Source organism: Protomyctophum parallelum (assembly GCF_964188405.1).
Source record: "Protomyctophum parallelum genome assembly, chromosome: 22".
Lineage (NCBI taxonomy): Eukaryota > Metazoa > Chordata > Actinopteri > Myctophiformes > Myctophidae > Protomyctophum > Protomyctophum parallelum.
The window spans coordinates 16,194,741-16,214,168 of NC_139714.1; the positions used below are offsets into that span (position 1 = coordinate 16,194,741).

The 19,428-nt window shown below is 42.4% G+C and overlaps 1 protein-coding gene across 1 annotated transcript in view; it reads right to left on the reverse strand.

Annotated features, from left to right (window-relative positions):
• snd1 (staphylococcal nuclease and tudor domain containing 1) overlaps positions 1 to 19,428 on the reverse strand; it is a 360,720-nt gene that overhangs the window by 247,567 nt on the left and 93,725 nt on the right. Inside the window, 1 exon segment of the mRNA XM_083794554.1 lies at positions 13,885 to 14,026. Coding sequence (XP_083650680.1) covers positions 13,885 to 14,026 — 142 coding nt within the window.

Consider the following 19,428-nt stretch of genomic DNA (forward strand, 5'->3'; position numbering starts at 1 on the left):
TTTTCACCCCTGTGTCAATTATCTAGATTATATTGTGATCCTGGGCTCTACACACCCTCCACCAACCTAGTCCCCATATATGGGGGACAAGGGGAGAGCTACGGACTTGAACTTATGCTTCCTTCATGCCTGAGTGTCCAAGTTGCTCCTTTACACCTGACAGGGGGGAGTTTCCCTGGTTGGACGTAGCATTAATGAAAATAAATAATTTATTTTCTGCTTCGCTGCACAACACCATTGTATGACAAAGTATCAAAAATGACGTAATAATAATTTAATGTTGATATTAAATTAATACAAAAGTATGTTTCTTGATTAATACATTCAAACATTAAATTGATATAGATATTTGCAACCTTAGTTTGGTCATTTCTGCCAACTCAGAAAATAATTATGATAATGAAAACTACTTGTTTTCCCTAGCTACCGTCCCATCGCCTGAAGGGATGCAACGCTCCGATTGGTTCAGAAACTTCAGAGCCAGCGTTTCATGTTTAAACCGTCTGAAACTTCAAAATAAAATGCCCACCATTTCAGTTTCCCTACACCTTTAAGTAACTCTACCCATTGATTGATACATTAATCCCGCATATTAATTTCTTACTCAAACGCTTCTTACGTCGTCCACTTCAATCGTTAGATTTGCTTGCGGCATTGGACCGCAACAATGAGTTAAAGCCAGAATGGAAGCAGCTATTTAACCCATTCTGACCTGAGATCAGATTCATACGAGGTTTCCACTGGACACACACTGGTCTGATTAACCCATTCTGACCTGAGATCAGATTCTAAGAAATGTCAGTCGTTCTTCGATTTTTCAAAAAAAGCAGACCTACAAGCTCGTAGCGCGCCACTCTGTGGCGCGCTATGAGCTTGTAGATCTGCTATTTTTCAATAGCTAAAGCATAACATGATGCCAACACCAAAATGGGTTCCCGTTCAGAATGGGTTAAATACTTCCTTAATGTTAACGAAGTCCACACCCACAACACCAGAGGGAGCGCAACAAACCATGTACAACCCAGATTCGGCACAAACCAGGGACTAAATTAATTTCGCTCCTATGCCACCAAAATGTGGAACGCCCTACCAACAGTTATTAAGACATGTGAATCCCTTGACTCCTTCAAAACCGCTCTCAAAGGGCACCTACAGACGGCTGCAATTTGAAACTGGCCCCCGTAAAATCTGAATCCCCCCCGCCCTTACTGTATATGTTTCTTTCCCTTTTTGCTTCCTTTATGATGAATTCCTGTTCTGTTCTTTAACTATATAGAAAGTGTCTATTTGTACGTCTCTAAATGTTTTGTAAACAAGTGTAATGCTTAATTGGGTCGTCCACTCACAGTTAACAGTCTTTGTATTGAGTTTGTGCTTGAAATGTACTGTAATTCTGCAAACTGTTAATAAATCAAATCAATCAATCAAAGAATGGAAGCAGCCATTTGAAAGAGAGAGTGGAGCCGGCGTGTGAGCGAGACTGACTGAGAGGACGTGAAGAATACTCAGATGAGTTTCCCATTCCCCAGGAGGGCAAGGTAACAAGTCGACTTTCCGTCATAAAGACGCATGGAAGAGATCCTTCAATCAACATTGAGCGCATTAGAACGGACAGATATCTCATCATCATTTGCACACATCCGACCACAGATTGGTCGGGTCAAAGCCAGGAGATGCAGAGGTCACAGCCGCCCCGGCAGAAAGGTCATCTCTTTGGATCAAACATCACAGAGAAGCGGTCGGTCCGGGAGACTCTCTGCCTTCTGCTCATCAACGGAGAGCAGAGGTTGAGGCAGAGGTGGGAGTACGACATCCTCTCTACATATTGGACATTTAGCATATCAAGGCATGCTAGTGAATTTTAACCCATTTTGAGCGGGAACCCCTTTTTGGTGTTTTAAACATTATGTTATAATTTAGCTATTGAAAAATAGCAGATCTACAAGCTCATAGCGCGCCACCGAGTGGCGCGCTACGAGCTTGTAGGTCTGCTATTTTTGATTTTTTTTTTTTAAATATGGCACAAATCGTTGAATATATATTATTTCAGAGCGAACGTTTTTTAACTCAAATCTTTGCTTCTGGGAGGTGGTCCCTGGAACTACATAATATTCCGATGGGGATCGGCGGCCGATTACATACATCTTTTAGGGGTCCTTGACCTGAAACGGTTTGAGAACCACTGACATAGAAACATGTTTTTTTTTTCCAGAAAACTGTCAGGATTTAGAAGGCATTTGTAGAATCGTCCTCGGGTCTAAATGGGTTAACCACTTGAGCTGTCGTACAACCTTAATTCGTCGTGTAGGACGAATATAATCAAATTGTCGGGGTGAATTCATCCAGCGTATTTATGTCTGTTCTGATGGCCACGATGAACGCTCAGAGGAATCAAGTACTTCAAAGGCCAAGTGTTCGCATCTGTATTCTCTATATACATGCAGTACACTGTGGTACAGTAGGTTAAAGCCTCATGCACGTTTATGTGCATGCAGACTATCCTTTGATGCTCGGGGGAATTTACTTGTAAATCGAAGCTATGGCCGTCAAAGGTGTAATGTAAAAATCACACCCGTGTGAACCGAGTGGTGCAACTCTCCTCCCCTCTCCCCCTGCCCCTAGATACTTTCTTACTCTTTATTCAATTATCTAGATAAATACCTTTGCATCTTGAGACTTTAATTTAAATTAGCAATACTCTTACTTGAGGCTACTCAACCCCCTGTAGCTAAGCATTCACTCTCACATATTAGTGTTAATGTCGGGGAGAAACCATATCTCAAGTATTTTTCTTCCTATTTTCCATGAATGAATACCCGACTTACGCTACAGTGACAAAAATAGACCGTCTACAAGCTCAGCTTGTAACAGTTGTGGACATGTGTGGTTTCCACCCTTAGAGTATATATGAATAGAGACGGCACCCAGAGGAAACCCTGAGGCCAAATGGACATAGTGGCCGAATGAAGGTATTGCAGCGCTGGGCCCAAACACATGAACGCGCTGGTCCGTTGACTATCATTGCACACGTTCACGACGGACGCACGCTCGTGCGCGTTCATGTTGCGTCCAACGGCAGCGCGTTCATGTGTTTGGGGCCAGACACTATTGCAATCCATCCCAGAATGCACTCTGTTCCTATACCCGGAAGGAGGAGTGAAATCGCCTCATGCGCTTTTGAGCAACTTAATTCAAGTGGATGGGAGGAGAACTCGGATGCCGTCTCTATTCATATATACCGTAATTTCCGGACTATAAGCCGCTGCTTTTTACCCATGATTTGAACCCTGCGGCTTATACAACGGTGCGGCTTATCTATGGATTTCTACAGCTAACGCAGAGCCATCTCAGGCTCTGAGCTAACGTAGCTGCGGCTTATAGTCCGGTGCGGCTTATAGTCCGGTGCGGCTTATAGTCCGGTGCGGCTTGTATATGGGATTTTCCCTAAATTTGGCTGGTGCGGCTTATATTCAGGTGCGGCTTATAGTCCGGAAATTACGGTACTCTAAGTTTCCCACCCAACAGCAAAGACATGCCGCATATACTCTGGTCCATAAGCATTGGAGATTCTCCCAGAAAAGGTTCCATCACACCTACTGTACAGTACAGTGACCATTACAGAAGGCCAGTGTGTTGACCTCATTATATCACATCTGGCTGCTGGCATTTCAGCTCAAACACGTCCCAGATAAGAGACGCCGAGGTTGCCGCCTTATCATGCAGTGTCATTTTTAATACATTTTGACCTGAGATCAGATTAAAAAAATGTCTTCTACATCCTGATACTTTTCTGAAAAAGCTATGTTTCTATGTCAGTCGTTCTTCGATTAAAAAAAATAGCAGATCTAAAAGCTCGTAGCACGCCACTCGTAGATCTGCTATTTTTTATAGCTAAAGCATAGCATAATGCTAACACCAAAAAGGGGTTCCCGCCCAAAATGGGTTAACAGGGACCCTGCGGTGGAGATATAGGTGAAGAAAAATAAATAACACAGAGAGATAACTTTGACACGCGAAAAAATGAAACAAAAATAATGGGGAGGAGAGAGATAGAGGAGGAAGGGGCCGGGCGATAAGAGAGCAGTAGATAATGAAGGAACGGCCCGTGGCGCGATCACATAGCGCTCATAGCGCACCACCGAGTGGCGCGCTACGAGCTTGTAGGTCTGCTATTTTTGAAAAATAGAGAACGACTGACATAATGTGTTAATCCAGTGCAGCATGCTTACTAAATAAGACACGAGCACATTTGACACGGAGAATCCTCTACTGGTGAGGTGAGGTACTGTATCTGTCTATTGTGATTGGACTATAGCTGCCATCATGTGTCTATTGTGATTGGACTATAGCTGCCATCATGTTTCTATTGTGATTGGACTAGAGCTGCCATCATGTGTCTATTGTGATTGGACTAGAGCTGCCATCATGTGTATATTGTGATTGGACTAGAGCTGCCATCATGTGTCTATTGTGATTGGACTAGAGCTGCCATCATGTGTCTATTGTGATTGGACTATAGCTGCCATCATGTGTCTATTGTGATTGGACTAGAGCTGCCATCATGTGTCTATTGTGATTGGACTAGAGCTGCCATCATGTGTCTATTGTGATTGGACTAGAGCTGCCATCATGTGTCTATTGTGATTGGACTATAGCTGCCATCATGTGTCTATTGTGATTGGACTAGAGCTGCCATCATGTGTCTATTGTGATTGGACTAGAGCTGCCATCATGTGTCTATTGTGATTGGACTAGAGCTGCCATCATGTGTCTATTGTGATTGGACTAGAGCTGCCATCATGTGTCTATTGTGATTGGACTATAGCTGCCATCATGTGTCTATTGTGATTGGACTAGAGCTGCCATCATGTGTCTATTGTGATTGGACTAGAGCTGCCATCATGTGTCTACTGTGATTGGGTCATAACGTTTGATCAAATGAAATCATTCTGAAGTGAGAAGCTAAGCACAAACGTGCACGCTCGTTCACATCCTATTATAGAGACTAGAGAGATGTGTGTGTGTGTGTGTGTGTGTGTGTGTGTGTGTGCGTGTGTGTGTGCGTGTGTGTGTGTGCGTGTGTGTGTGCGTGTGTGTCACAGAAAACACCCACAATTGACCAATAACGTTTCATTGGCTTGAAGCCGTTTATTGGCCAGATCATTTCAAAGCATCTTGTTGAGGAGCCGAAACAAGAAATAATAATTAGCAAATTAATTAAACAGAGGTGTACAGTATGTACAGTATGCTGTGTTCCAAAAGTTCTGAATTGTTCTGAATTGTTAAAAGGGGTGGGTGGGTGTGTGCGCGTGTGTGTGATACAGAGCATAGAGGACTTAACCCATTCTGACCTGAGATCAGATTCATACGAGGTTTCGACTGGACACACACTGGTCTGATTAACCCATTCTGACCTGAAAAAAAATAGCAGACCTACAAGCTCGTAGCGCGCCACTCGGTGGCGCGCTATGAGCTTGTAGATCTGCTATTTTTCAATAGCTAAAGCATAACATGATGCCAACAACAAAATGGGTTCCCGTTCAGAAAGGGTTAAATCAGATAAAGGCTCATTAAAGAAAGATTTGTGTCAGCAAATCAAAATGTTACAAGAGCAGAAATGCATACAATCCACAACTGAACATCAAACAGGTATTTGAACCTACAAAAGAAACAAATCCTATGAACTCTACTCTCATTCTAAAAAAATAAACAGAAACAATGCACGTGTATAATTATTTGGAAACACATTATAGAAAATGTTTTAGAGCCATAATTACAAAAATGAATGAATGAATCTCTAATTTGGCCATGCACAATTAAACTGGATCCAGCATTTCATATAAACACACAGTGTATCCAGCTATAAACTCTGGGCATTCCGTTTGCTTGGCAAATGACTGTGTTGAAATGGAGATGGATTGAAATGGGTTTGTCTTTATTGCGACAATAACTCATTCTGGGCGGGAACCGCTTTTGGTGTTAGCATTATGCTATGCTTTAGCTATTGAAAAATAGCAGATCTACAAGCTCATAGAGCTTGTAGGTCTGCTATGTTTTTGAAAAATTGAAGAACGACTGACATAGAAACACAGCTTTTTCAGAACACTGTCAGGATGTAGAAGACGTTTTTAGAATCTGATCTCAGGTCAGAAGGGGATAACAGGGGAGCCTCATCCCTTCTGGAAGGGATCAGCGTTTATGCCATCATCGTGATCTGGGAACGCATACAAATCATCACAGGCTGCCAAAGATAGGGCCTAAATGTTTTTTATTATAAGCGCCGAGTGTCAGAGTGGAGCGAAAAGCTTAAATAAAAAGGAGTAGCTCTGCTATAAACAATCATCGGTAAGAGTTTATATTTGCACTGTCCTTTTGTGTAGTGTGTCCACATTTACAATTTAGCCATTTAATCCTTTAATTAAGACCCGAGGACAATTATACAAAATGCCCTCTAAAATTAGTAGACACATTTTCAAGATTTTTCAAAAATGATCAAAAACAGCATACCATATGTCACTTAGTTTGTACCTCGCCGCAAGCTTGTATATCTTCTGTTTTTGAACAGTGAACGACAAAATATATAATGACAGAAGCTTTAGGGTTTAAAGGGAAATTCAGACTTCTATGTTTCTCTGCCATGCAATACTTTCATTGATTTATGCTCCGTCGTGCAACAGTGACCCGTGCCGATGATAGCTCACAACGTGCAGATGTGAGGCGTTTCAAGCTATTTTCAGCATGTCATAACTTACTGCATGTGAACAAGTAGCCAACATGCATCTGCATGGAGCAACTAGTAACTGAATAGGTGGTGTATATATTGAAGACTTCAGTCTTCAATATAGTCACATGGGAGCTGGAGAAACAGTGTGCGGACTGCCTTCCTTTTCCATTGTATGTATTTATTGTTCAGCACCTGACTGTACAATGTTTTGAGCTGTGTGTGCTTCCAATTGGACTGTATAACTAGTAACCAATGTGGTGTACTATGAATCATATAGCATATTCATAACTACTTGGTTAGTCATAATTGTACATATAACTTTAACTTCTGCAAGCCATTTCTCCAGTGTCTCACCAAAGTGCCTTAAACTGAAGTCTATTTGCATATGGTTAGAAAACGGAGGGGAACATGATGGACAGGCTTGGCCTGGCCTTATGGAAAGATGACTTTGCTATGCTTGTAACCTGATTTACTATGGGAGATGACTCGTTTGAATAAAAGGACTTTGCCTGGGAATCGCAGCTCATTTCGTGCTACATTAGGAAAATAAGGTAATACACAGACCCCTGTAAGAAAAGATATGACACTACCAACTGTCATTAGCTTGCATCCAGGGTGGCTATCTGGGAATAGGAATGGAACCCGCATGGTCAGAGCTCAAACTGAGATGTCCCTGAGCAGCCATCAGCTGGGTGAAGCAGTCAAAATCCATTTCCACTGGCATGTGGACCAGAAAGCATAACATGGATCATAATTATCACTCCAGTTCATAGATATTTGCACTGTGGCTCCATTGTCTGTAAGAGGCTTTATTTCAAAAATACTACTGTTGGTTTAACACAAAAAATGCTGGAAACGTATCCATACGCTTTATTAATATCGAACGCCGTACGCGCGAAGCGTATGTATACGTTTTATACGTTTTTTTATTGCTTACTGTACATCAACGTCCTATGCTCCAGGACACCGAGGAAAATAACAGCGATCGTCTCCAGGAAGCTCCAATATGTGATCCGGGAGTAAAAAGCCCCTCCCTCCTGAAAAGAGGTCTGTCTGTGGCGAAGACGCTCCCTCCTCCAATGCCTCCATTACACGTATGGGTCTGCACGGCAACGGCATAGACCAACGCAGATGTCAGGGCATCTAAAATGGAGTTACCCATCTAGTAGTAGTCTAGTGTCTGTGAATACACTCGATTCCCCCTCCCCTCCTGTTTCTACATGGTTTCTCCCGAGGAATCTTTGTGGGGGGAGTCTGAGTCTCTTCTGCCCGGATCGCATTGCAGTTTGAGTTCCCTGGCCCCAGGCCACACTGCGCCTTGTAATCGCCTTGCACCGCTCTCTCATTCTCGGAAAAAGATATAACGCAGTCGTGTCGATTTGCCCTCTGCCAGTATATAAACCAAGAATAATCTTCAACGATCGCCATTTCATAACGTTTTCAACACGCACACGGCACACGCCATGATCAACTAACTGCCTGGCTACGTCTTCAGTCTTCACCAGCCATCGCTATCCGTTGTGTGGATCGCCATCGCGTCTTCACTTTGTTTGTTTGGGCAAGAAGCACGATCAGCGATGGAAAAGAGCTTTATATCCACGGCAGATAAGTAATGACGTATTATCGAAGGACCGCCATGATCAACTTACTGCCTACGTCTTCGTCAGCCAATGCAGCCATCATCGCTATCCGTTGTGTGATTGTGGATGTAGGCTATATCCACGGTATCGAGAGAGACGCCCGGCTGTGATATAGGTCTTATCACTGCAATTATAATGAATAAAAAGGCTACAATCACACAACGGATAGCGATGGCTGCATTGGCTGGTGACAACGTAGCCTCGGTCCCAGGCAGTTAGTTGATCATGGCGGTCCCTCGATAATACGTCATTACTTATCTGCCGTGGATAAAACTCTTTTCCATCGCTGATCTCTGCTTCTTTGCCCAAACAAAGTGAAGATAGCGTTGTCCAACAAAGCAGCCAGTTATTTGACCATCTCTCTCTCCTGTGCTTCTTTCCTCAAACATGTCCAGACATGTCAACCTCAACCACTAAACTCACCGATCCAGTAACGCATCTCACCGTTATACTATCGTTCTGAAGGCAGATATAAAAATAAACATAAATAAATTATTGTCATATACATACTACACACTGAATGAAAGCCCTAATTGTCTACTTTTAGGAGGAAAACAAATACATAATATTGATCCCATGTACAGTTTGTCAGTAGGATATTGAATGCAGTTGTTCAGGTCCAACTATTATTCACAAAATAAGGCCTATAGCGACATGTACATATTATATACCGTATGAAACAGAAGACCCTCTGCTTTCATAAGAAAAAAACTAATACTGTAATAATAATAAAAATCACACCCCTGTGAAGTGAGCATTTCCTCATGAAGTTATCATAGCGAGTTATAAAGGTTTAAAGTCACAGAGATTGACAGGCAGATATAAACATAAATAAATTATTATCATATACATACTACACACTGAATGAAAGCCCTGAATGTCTACTTTTAGGAGGAAAACAAATATACAAATATATACAAATATAGTTTGTCAGTAATTGGCTATTGAATGCAGCTTGCGCCCACCAGAGAGGATTTCAGAAAATGCATGGACCAGAAGAACTATTATTCACAAAATAAGGCCTATAGCGAAATGTACATACTATATACCGTATGAAACAGAAGACTCTCTGCTTTCATAAGAAAAATACTTCTACTGTAATAATAATGAAAATCACACCCCTGTGAAGTGAGCAGTGCAATGTTGCGCAACATTGTATATAGTATGTACATTTCGCTATAGGCCTTATTTTGTGAATAATAGTTCTTCTGGTCCATGCATTTTCTGAAATCCTCTCTGGTGGGCGCAAGCTGCATTCAATAGCCAATTACTGACAAACTATACATGGGACCATGTGTATTTGTTTTCCTCCTAAAAGTAGACATTCAGGGCTTTCATTCAGTGTGTAGTATGTATATGATATTATTTGTGTTCATTTTTATATCTGTCTGTCAATGTCTGTCAACTTCAACCTTCCATATCTCTGCTGTTTTTTCAAGCGAGCAGCGTGCCTTCAAAAGCAGGTTTTAGAAAAAGGTCAATATCTCCAGAATGGAAGATGGTAGAATCATAATTTTTTTTTTAAATTGAAGTGGACATGTTTGGCCTACTTTTTATTTATGCGATGTGATTCTCGCTATAAGAGGCCCCTCGCTGTGGGCCCCTAAAAAGTTAAAAAGTCCAATGTTAATCGCTTAGCACCAGCAAGCCTGAGCAAATAGAAAACTCTAGCATACAATGTGTTAAAAAGCACTGAATGGTTTAAGTAAAAAAAAAAAAAAAAAACAACGTAAACCATCCAGACCTCACGGGTCAGCGTCGGGGCAGTGTTGTTTTCGTCGACTAAAATCCAAGATGAAAAATGTTCGTCGACTACCTTTTTCCACTGACGAAAACTAAATGGAAACTAAATGAACACTAAGCTATGATGACTAAAACTAAGACTAAATATACTGACAATTTCGTCAACAAATAAAAACTAGACTAAAATGTTAGGAAGGGACTAGTGGACAAGAGATCCAATATAAGTCATTTTACAATACGTTGCATGCTGAAAATAGCCGATCTGCAAGCTCACAACGCGTCGCGCTGCGACGCGTTGTAAGCTTGTAGATCGGCCATTTTCAGCAAGTGTAAAAACAGTCATTACGACAGCATCAAGGCCCGCCAAAATACAATTTAGTCGACTAAAATCTTATGACATTTAGTCGACTAAAACTAGACTAACACTAAAACATTCCAGGTGACTAAAATGTGACTGAAACTAAATGAAAACTATTGAAGAGACTAGGACTAAAACTAAAACAACACACCGCCGGGGACAAAATAATCTGCTTTCCGTCCCCAGAATTGTGTTCCCAGAAAAGTGCACGTCTGTGCATATACTGTGTATCATGTGGAATGGGCTGGGCAAAAAATAATAATACAAAAATCAATTTCATTCGACTTCACAAAGCATCCTCGATACAATATGTATTGTGTATTGCGTCTGGACTCGGGAAGGGTAAAGCCCAGCGCTGAATGTCAAGAGTTACGGTTAACCCATTCTGACCTGAGATCAGATTCTACAAAATGTCTTCTACATCCTGACAGTTTTCTGAAAAAGCTATGTTCCTATGTCGGTCGTTCTTCGATTTAAAAAAAAATAGCAGACCTACAAGCTCATAGCGCGCCACCGAGTGGCGCGCTACGAGCTTGTAGATCTGCTATTTTTCAATAGCTAAAGCATAGCATAATGCTAACACCAAAAGGGGTTCCCGCCCCAGAATGGGTTAAAATGCAGCACGTTTTCTTAGCGGGGTCCATTTTGGCTCCTGACCTTCTTGGGACGCCGTGGTGGCGAGCCAATAAAGGAGAGTGAATACAAACGGTTGTTGGAAAAACAACACACAGTTTTGATTCCCAGCCAAACTGTAAATCCATACCCGAGGTTACGGGGGGGGCTTAGAACTTCTCTATAATAGCTGGCAGCGTTATGGGGGGGTTATGGAGGGGCTTAGAACTTCTCCATAATACCTGGCAGCGTTATTATGCAGCTCAACGACTCCATTCATCCCAAAAGCACGGCGGGTGGCAGCCAGTCACATCCGCTGTGTACTGTACATTTAACCCATTCAGACCTGACAAAATGAAAAAATGTCTTCTAAAAAATCCTGACAGTTTTCTGAAATACCTCATGTTTCTAGGCCTATATTTCACTCAATATTTCATGTCAAGGGCCCCCAAAAATGAACTGAAATTTGCCTCCCCCCCATCTGAAAATATGTTGTTCCAGGGACCTCCTCCCCAGAAGCAAAGATTTGAGTTAAAAACGTTGGTTCTGAAAAAAAATATTCCAAATTTTTGAGGCACATTTTCATGATTAAAAAAAAAATAGCAGACCTACAAGCTCGTAGCGCTATGAGCTTGTAGATCTGCTATTTTTCAATAGCTAAATTATAACTAAATAATGTATAAAACACTAAAAGGGGGTTCCTGCCCAGAATGGATTAACTCTGTAGAGTGCAACAAATAGCTCCGCTTTGGTTCCATGTGTACACTCTTCAGAGCACGGCTGGTTCCATGTGTACGCTCTTCAGAGCACGGCTGGTTCCTAGCTCTGTTCCATAACCTTCCGCTTCACAGAAGGCTATGGGACTTTCAGTTTTAAATCTCAAATCGAAAATCAGACCAGCCTCTCCTCTTTAGTGGAAATCTCACGAACGTTTGACCTACTCACCAATACAAACACGGGTCGTGTCAATAGAAAGCCTACTTTCCTTAGTGGACGCACTCTGAGCCCCCCACCTACGTATAAACGGTACTTTTTGGCCAGAAAGGGATTTTTTTCCACCGGAGGAAAAATATTCTCTATGAGGCAGTTATCTGGGCAATATCAGTAGAGGGCGCAGCGGAGTAACTAAAAATGTTTTTTTTTCCGGTGGAAACAAAATCCCCTTTTGGCCAAAAAGTACCGTTTATACGTGTGGTGGGGTCTCAGAGTGCGTCCACTAAGGAAAGTAGGCTTTCTATTGACACAACCCGTGTTTGTATTGGTGAGTAGGTCAAACATTCGTGAGAGTTCCACTAAAGAGGAGAGGCTGGTCTGATTTCGATTTGAGATTTAAAACTGAAAGTCCCATAGCCTTCTGCGAAGGGGAAGGTTATGGAACAGAGCTAGGCTGGTTCCATGTGTACGCTCTTCAGAGCATGGCTGGTCAGCCTGGGAGTTGGCTGGAAGCCAGAGGACCACCGCAGGGTGGAGTGGGGTCAAAGGCGACAGGCGCTTCGCGCCAAACCCTGCGGTGCGGTGGGCATCAGGTGGGTTGTGGTCGGCAATAAGGTGGATTGACACCAACCCGCCCTCCACTTGACTTCACCCCTGATGCTATAGCGGCCTGACTGCTAGGATACAGTGCTATCTGATATGTTCTAATAATATGGACACTGTGTTATATATATGGGGTTTGCAGATAATTGGTTAAGATGCCTTTAAGAGACGGGATATTATGGGATGTTTACGTAATACACTGAGCGCGCAAAATAACAAGGAAGTCTGCTCTGTACTGAGACAAGAGACTAAGTAAAGCAGTGTTGGTTCTACGTTCAATCACGTGTGTGTGTGTCGCTCTTTAACACACAACACTATGGACTTACAGTATGAGCTCTGCACTGGAGACAGACGCAACGTTGATAAGATAATAATGGACGTCATTTTTGTTTTTGTTTTTCAGAAAAGAGAAAAAACTGAACCAAATCTAAACTGTATGATATTACTTCATAATTTCACCCAAAACATTTATAGCAGCAATGACTACTGACAGTTACCGTATGTAACAAAGGGAGGATTAAATTACTGCTAAAATAATTTGGGACTAAGGGACTTAATCCTGATGTCACAATACAACCACTACCCAAAGAAATGGCCATTTTACTACTGGGGAGGAAACTGGTGATTTGAATAATTAAAGGATATGGACGACTTTACCAGAGGTGGCCCCAGTATCATGGAGAGGCAATAAGATATAAATTCATGAATAAAAAATATAAATTTCCAAAAAATAAACAAAGTACTTAGGCCATTATTTCAGGAAGGCGACAACATGCAAAACTGCACACAGGTGCACACGCTTAAGTCTCTCTTTGTGCACATCACCATAACTAAAAAATATGGGACGTATCCTCAGTGACGTATATCCTGAGGTCAACAGGGTTTCGGGTCTCTCAACATCATACCCCTCACTCAGGCGACCCAGCCGGGAGTGATCAAGTCCCGACTTACGTCCCAGTAGCTACCCTCGATCAGTCCCACTAGGGGAAAAACCAGGGGCACACAATCCGTTTGAACTACTCCAGAACTACTCTGCCAGGGCTGGGAGGTACACTTCTGGCACATGGAAGGACTAGGCTCTGTGGGTTGTCTCCTGACCGGGACCCTCCTACGTCTCACCAGGTCCACTCCTGCTCTCACCAGGAGTAGAGCGAGGACCTCAAGAGCATGCTGATCATGTCCAACGTCATTTGGCGAGACATGGGGGATAAACAAGGGTTACGACCCAACCTTGTCCTGGACCTGTGGATTGTTTTTTTTGTGTGACTCACCGGCGAGCAGGAAGGTGATAAGGCAGGTCTCTTTGGGCATGTAGAGCTTCAGTCTGGAGCCGCTGAACACGTATTCCACCACGGCTTCTGAACGCCCAGCTCTCTGGAGGAACGGAAGGAACTGCTTGGCCTTCTGTGTGTCCTGGGGGGGGGGGGGGGGGGGGAAGAGAGAGAGAGAGAGAGAGAGAGAGAGAGAGAGAGAGTGAGAGGCACTGTTGATTTTGAATTCATTTAATTTGGTTTTAGTCATATTTTAGTCATCTGAAATGATCAGATTTTAAAAATGTCTTCTACGTCCTGACTGTAAAATATTATAGTATAAACTTAGGGGGGGTTGATGCTATGCCCACCAAAACTGTGTCAACCGTTTTGGTTGAGTTGAGTTTAGATGATTGACAGACATGGATGGTGAAGAGAATGAATGACTCAGTGAATGAATGAATGGTATCTGCAATACAGTAACAGAAAATACATGGGACTATTAGGAAATTAATGACAAATGAGTACGGCTGGTTCTCTACTAAATTGGTGTGTAAATTAATAGGAAACATGTCTAGTTAATTTAGCACACATTATGAACCACATACAAAGTACATGAAATGGCTGTCAAGTTATCAAGTGAACACTGCACAAAGTACATGCTTATGGTAAATAGTGCTTTTGCTATTACAGCTTAATTAGCTCAAAGCCTCATGAACTAATGGAAATAAGCATGTTAACCCGTTTGCTCACTGCACAATTAACTGTTACAACATTAATTTATATTGTACTTTATACACTAATTATTGCCTTACTTCCTCAAGAACGCATTCTGTTGGTCAGGTTTGTCTGTGCAGCTGCATTTTAGAACTGCAGTCACAAAACTGGGGTCCTGTTGCATTATTAGGGGGTGCCCCAACAGATGCCTGAACTAAAGTTGGAAACTGGGTCCTAAAGAATGACTAGAGGTTGCCCAAAATAGTCCTGTACAAAATAAGGCAAATCAATTAAGCTATGGGGAACTTTCTACACTGACAGTTTTCTGAAAAAGCTATGTTTCTATGTCGGTCGTTAATGCTAACACCAAAAGGGGTTCCCGCCCAAAATGGGTTAGGTGTTAGTCTAGTTTTTGTCGACTAATTATCAGCTAAATGTAGTCGACTAAATCTACAGTTGATTACGATGACCAAAAAAACGTATTTTGGCGGCGCCAAAATACGTGTTTTCATTCCACTAATCCCCAATATACACATGTTCTGAAGGCCCAGATTCAGATCCAGTAACCCAGCTCAGAATCTGTTCTTGAGAGACTAGTCCCTCGATAACATTTTAGTCTAATTTGTATTTGTAACAAACAAAAAAGGTAGTGAACGAACATTTTCCGTCAAAGTTTCAATCGACAAAATCAACACTGACAGAGTGAGAGATAGAGAGGCAGACAGACAGACAGGTTCCTGAGGGACAGGCCCAGAGACGGAACTTCAAACTGAATACGATTGAATGAGGCACGACATTGTCAGCAGGTGTTTTACGGGTATTCTAAAATGGAATATCAAGACAAAAGGCATTCTGTAACATGTTGATTCTCTGTGATCTTGGTGAGTTCATGTATTCTGCAACATGTATTATGTAACATGTTGATTCTCTGTGTTCTCGGTGAGTTCATGTATTCGTGAAGTTGAACAACTGTCTCAAAAGTCAGCAAAAGCAGACACAACCCAAACTGACACAATTCAAGTGTGACTATAATATAATATCACTGCATAAGTCGACTCAATTTAGATTTGGAACTTCAGCATCCAAATGAGGTCAATTTCACACTGCGGCTGCAAAAGAAAAAAAAGTTAACAAATCCTGTGGGTCCCAAAACGTCTCTGCCACAATTCATCTAGTGAAAAGAATGGAATCGCGTCATCTGTCGGAAAACTGTCCGACATCAAGTGTGATTTATTGGCATGAAATCCATTCGGTTCCCTGACATCTCAAAATCATCTCCAGCCGGAGTTAACCCATTTTGGGCGAGAACCCCTTTTGGTGTTAGCATCATGTCATGCTTTAGCTATTGAAAAATAGCAGATCCACAAGCTCGTAGCGCGCCACCGAGTGGCGTGCTACGAGCTTGTAGGTCTGCCATTTTTGAGAAATCGAAGAACGACTGACATAGAAACATAGCTTTTTCAGAAAACTGTCAGGATGTAGAAGACATTTATAGAATCTGATCTCAGGTCAGAACGAGTTAATGAAGTCCGCTGCACTGCTCCGACACTCCGTGCCTGGAATCGCTGTGCAATCAAAAATAATTCTGTCCCTTGCGACGCCCTTCGGCCCACTCTGTCTCCGTGTGAGGAACTGTCTTAACCCATTTAGGCCTGAAAAAAATGTCTTCTTAAGCCTGACAGTTTTCTGAAATAACCTATGTTTCTAGGCCTATATCACTCAATATTTCATGTCAAGGACCCCAAGAATGATCTGTAATTGGCCTCCGACCCCCCCCATCTGAAAATATGTTGTTCCAGGGACCTCCCCAGAAGCAAATATTTTAGTTAAAAATGTTTGCTCTGAAATATATATTCAATAATTTGCGTCACATTTTAACGATTTCTCAAAAATGACCTACAAGCTCATAGTGCGCCACTCGGTGGCTCGCTATGAGCTTGTAGATCTGCTATTTTTCAATAGCTAAAGCATAGCATAATGCTAACACCAAAAAGGGGTTCCCGCCAAAAATGGGTTAATGGCATGGTGGGCCGGGCTAAAAACCATGGTTATTCAAGCGCGGCTGGCAATTTGAGGATTCATAAACTGGAGAAGAAATAATTAAAACAGTCCTAATCGAGCCACAAGCACACAGGCAACAAGACCATTGTGTCACCAGTACTGGAGGACTTAAAGGCATAGTTCACCCCCCCTCAGTGAACTGCTGGTCATCATATTATTTCAATTTTAAGCATGTAGACCTGCTACATTTGTACCGCTATTTTTTGTAAAGGTTTGAAAATATGAACATTTTTCAACATGTTTAAACGATCATGACGATTATGCAAAAACAAATTGTGATTATCTTGAATAATGGTGATTGTGTGACTAAGAATTGTGACAGGCCTGCTGGGAATGATGGTGGCGGTGTTGGTGGTACGGGTGTGTTAAGAACCGAGGCCCATTCTACGGTGTTGGTGGTGGGGTGTGTTAAGAACCGAGGCCCGTTCTACGAACGCCAACAGTTTACTGATCAACCTACGATGCTTCTCTAGTTGCTCTCGGGCAGATTTATCAGAAGTCAACGCCTTACTTGCTGGAAACACGGTGCAAAGTGACAGGTTTTGAGCTTGTAGATCTGCTACTTTTGATTTTGAATGCTGAAAAGTATTTGGCCCCATAGTAGGAATACCGGGGGCCCTGAGTAGGAACACTAGGGGCCCCAGAGTAGGAACACTGGGGCTTGTTGAAGTGGTTAAAAAGGGAAACTGTGCGTCAGACGGCAGCAGGCCAGATTATACAACCTCTGGCAGAGTGCGGTGAGTCGGGGTGAGTCAGAGAGAGAGAGCGAGAGAGAGAGAGAGAGAGAGAACCAGGGGGTCTAAAAGTAGTTAATATAGATAGTACACAAGATTTGAAACGTCATTCATTTCTTGCAGACTTGCAGCTGAATTAAACTGACCGAGCCGCTCCAGCGTCTGTCTGTCTATCCCTTCTGGTCATTTTAACCACTACAACCATATTATTGCATACTTGCACTACTTGGATAATCAAAAATACCAGATATACAAGCTCATATAGTGTCTCACTCCACTACTTTTGAAAAATCGTGAACATTAATTGTGCACATATTTGAATATATACATCGTCTAAACATTTTAACTCAAAAGTTTGCTTCTGGGGGGGAGGGGGGGGGGGGTTCCCTAGAACAACATATTTTGAGACGGGGGGGGGGCAAATACAATAGTATAATATCATAAATACATAGTGTTGTCGAACGTTGACATGAAAACGTTCCAGAACCCACCGATATAACAGGTTAGCATTTAGAAGACTTCTTATTCTTTTTGATCGATTTTGGGTTTTAACCCCTTTTGGTGTTAGCATTATGCTATGCTTTAGCTATTGAAAAATAGCAGATCTACAAGCTCATAGCGCGCCACCGAGTAGCGCGCTACGAGCTTGTAGGTATGCTATTTTTTTTTAAATCGAAGAACGACTGACATAGAAACATAGCTTTTTCAGAAAACTGTCATTTTCAAACAGACATTTTTAGAATCTGATTCTCAGGTCAAAATGGGTTGAATCGGCCTCGGGTCATAGTGGGTTAAAAACCAGCATGGAACGTATTAGATAATAATGTTTTTATTGCAGCGGCATGACAGAACCAATCCAACGAGGGAGGAGAGAGAGCGCCGCAGAGGGCTGAGGTCCAAGTAGCACCTATACAAGCTCTCCTCTCCTGCTCCTCTCGTCTCCCACACTATTTACGTTTAGCCCGTTCTGACCTGAGATCAGATTCTATACAAGCTCTCCTCTCCTGCTCATCTCGTCTCCCACACTATATACGTTTAGCCCGTTCTGACCCGAGATCAGATTCTATAAATGTCTTCTACATCCTAAGTTTTCTGAAAAACCTATGTTTATGTTTATGTCGTTCTTCGATTTTTTTTTAAAATAGCAGACCTACAAGCTCGTAGCGTGCCACTCGGTGGCGCGCTATGAGCTTGTAGATCTGCTATTTTTCAATAGCTAAAGCATAGCATAATGCTAACACCAGAAGGGGTTCCCGCCCAGAATGGGTTAGAAACAGGCTTCAGTCTATTTGTGATCCGTGTGTCCCACGCATCGCACTAAATCCTGCCGGGCCAAACCTCTGGCGCTGACGGGTTCAGGCTGACGCACAGGAAAGTATATCTGCGCGTCGTTGAGTGTGTGTGTGTGTGTGTGTATGTGTGTGTGTTCATCCACTTGTGGATATGATACGTGTGTATGTGTGGGTGTGCAAACTGTGCATCAGCAGAGGAGAAAGGGATTTATTTTTATTTATTTTTTAGAAATGAGTAACACTGCTCATTACATTAGCCTGGAGTAAGTAACCATTGCAGCCTCCACACAAACAGTAGTCTACCACCACTGTGTGTGTGTGTGTGTGTGTGTGTGTGTGTGTGTGTGTGTGTGTGTGTGTGTGTGTGTGTGTGTGTGTGTGTGTGTGTGTGTGTGTGTGTGTGTGTGTGTGTGTGTGTGTGTGCGCGAGCGAGTGTGCGAACGTGCATGCGAGCGTGTGCTCTCCCGACTTGCAGCATTCATATACTATGCTATGAATTTGTGGAAATACCGGGTCTTAAATTAAATGTAATTTGTCCTATTATTATTAAAATTGGCTTATGGGAGGGCCGGCCGGCCAGGCAGACGACAGCCATGTCACTCTGACGTCGGATAAAACCATAAACAAACCAGTATAAAGATGGTGGCGCATCCAATGTCTGCTTCAAATGTCTTTACCAGTAAGTGCCCTTATTAACTTATTGACCTGTTCAACCAGTAAACTGGTCAGGCCTTTAGTTTTAACTGTTCCCAGCACTATCA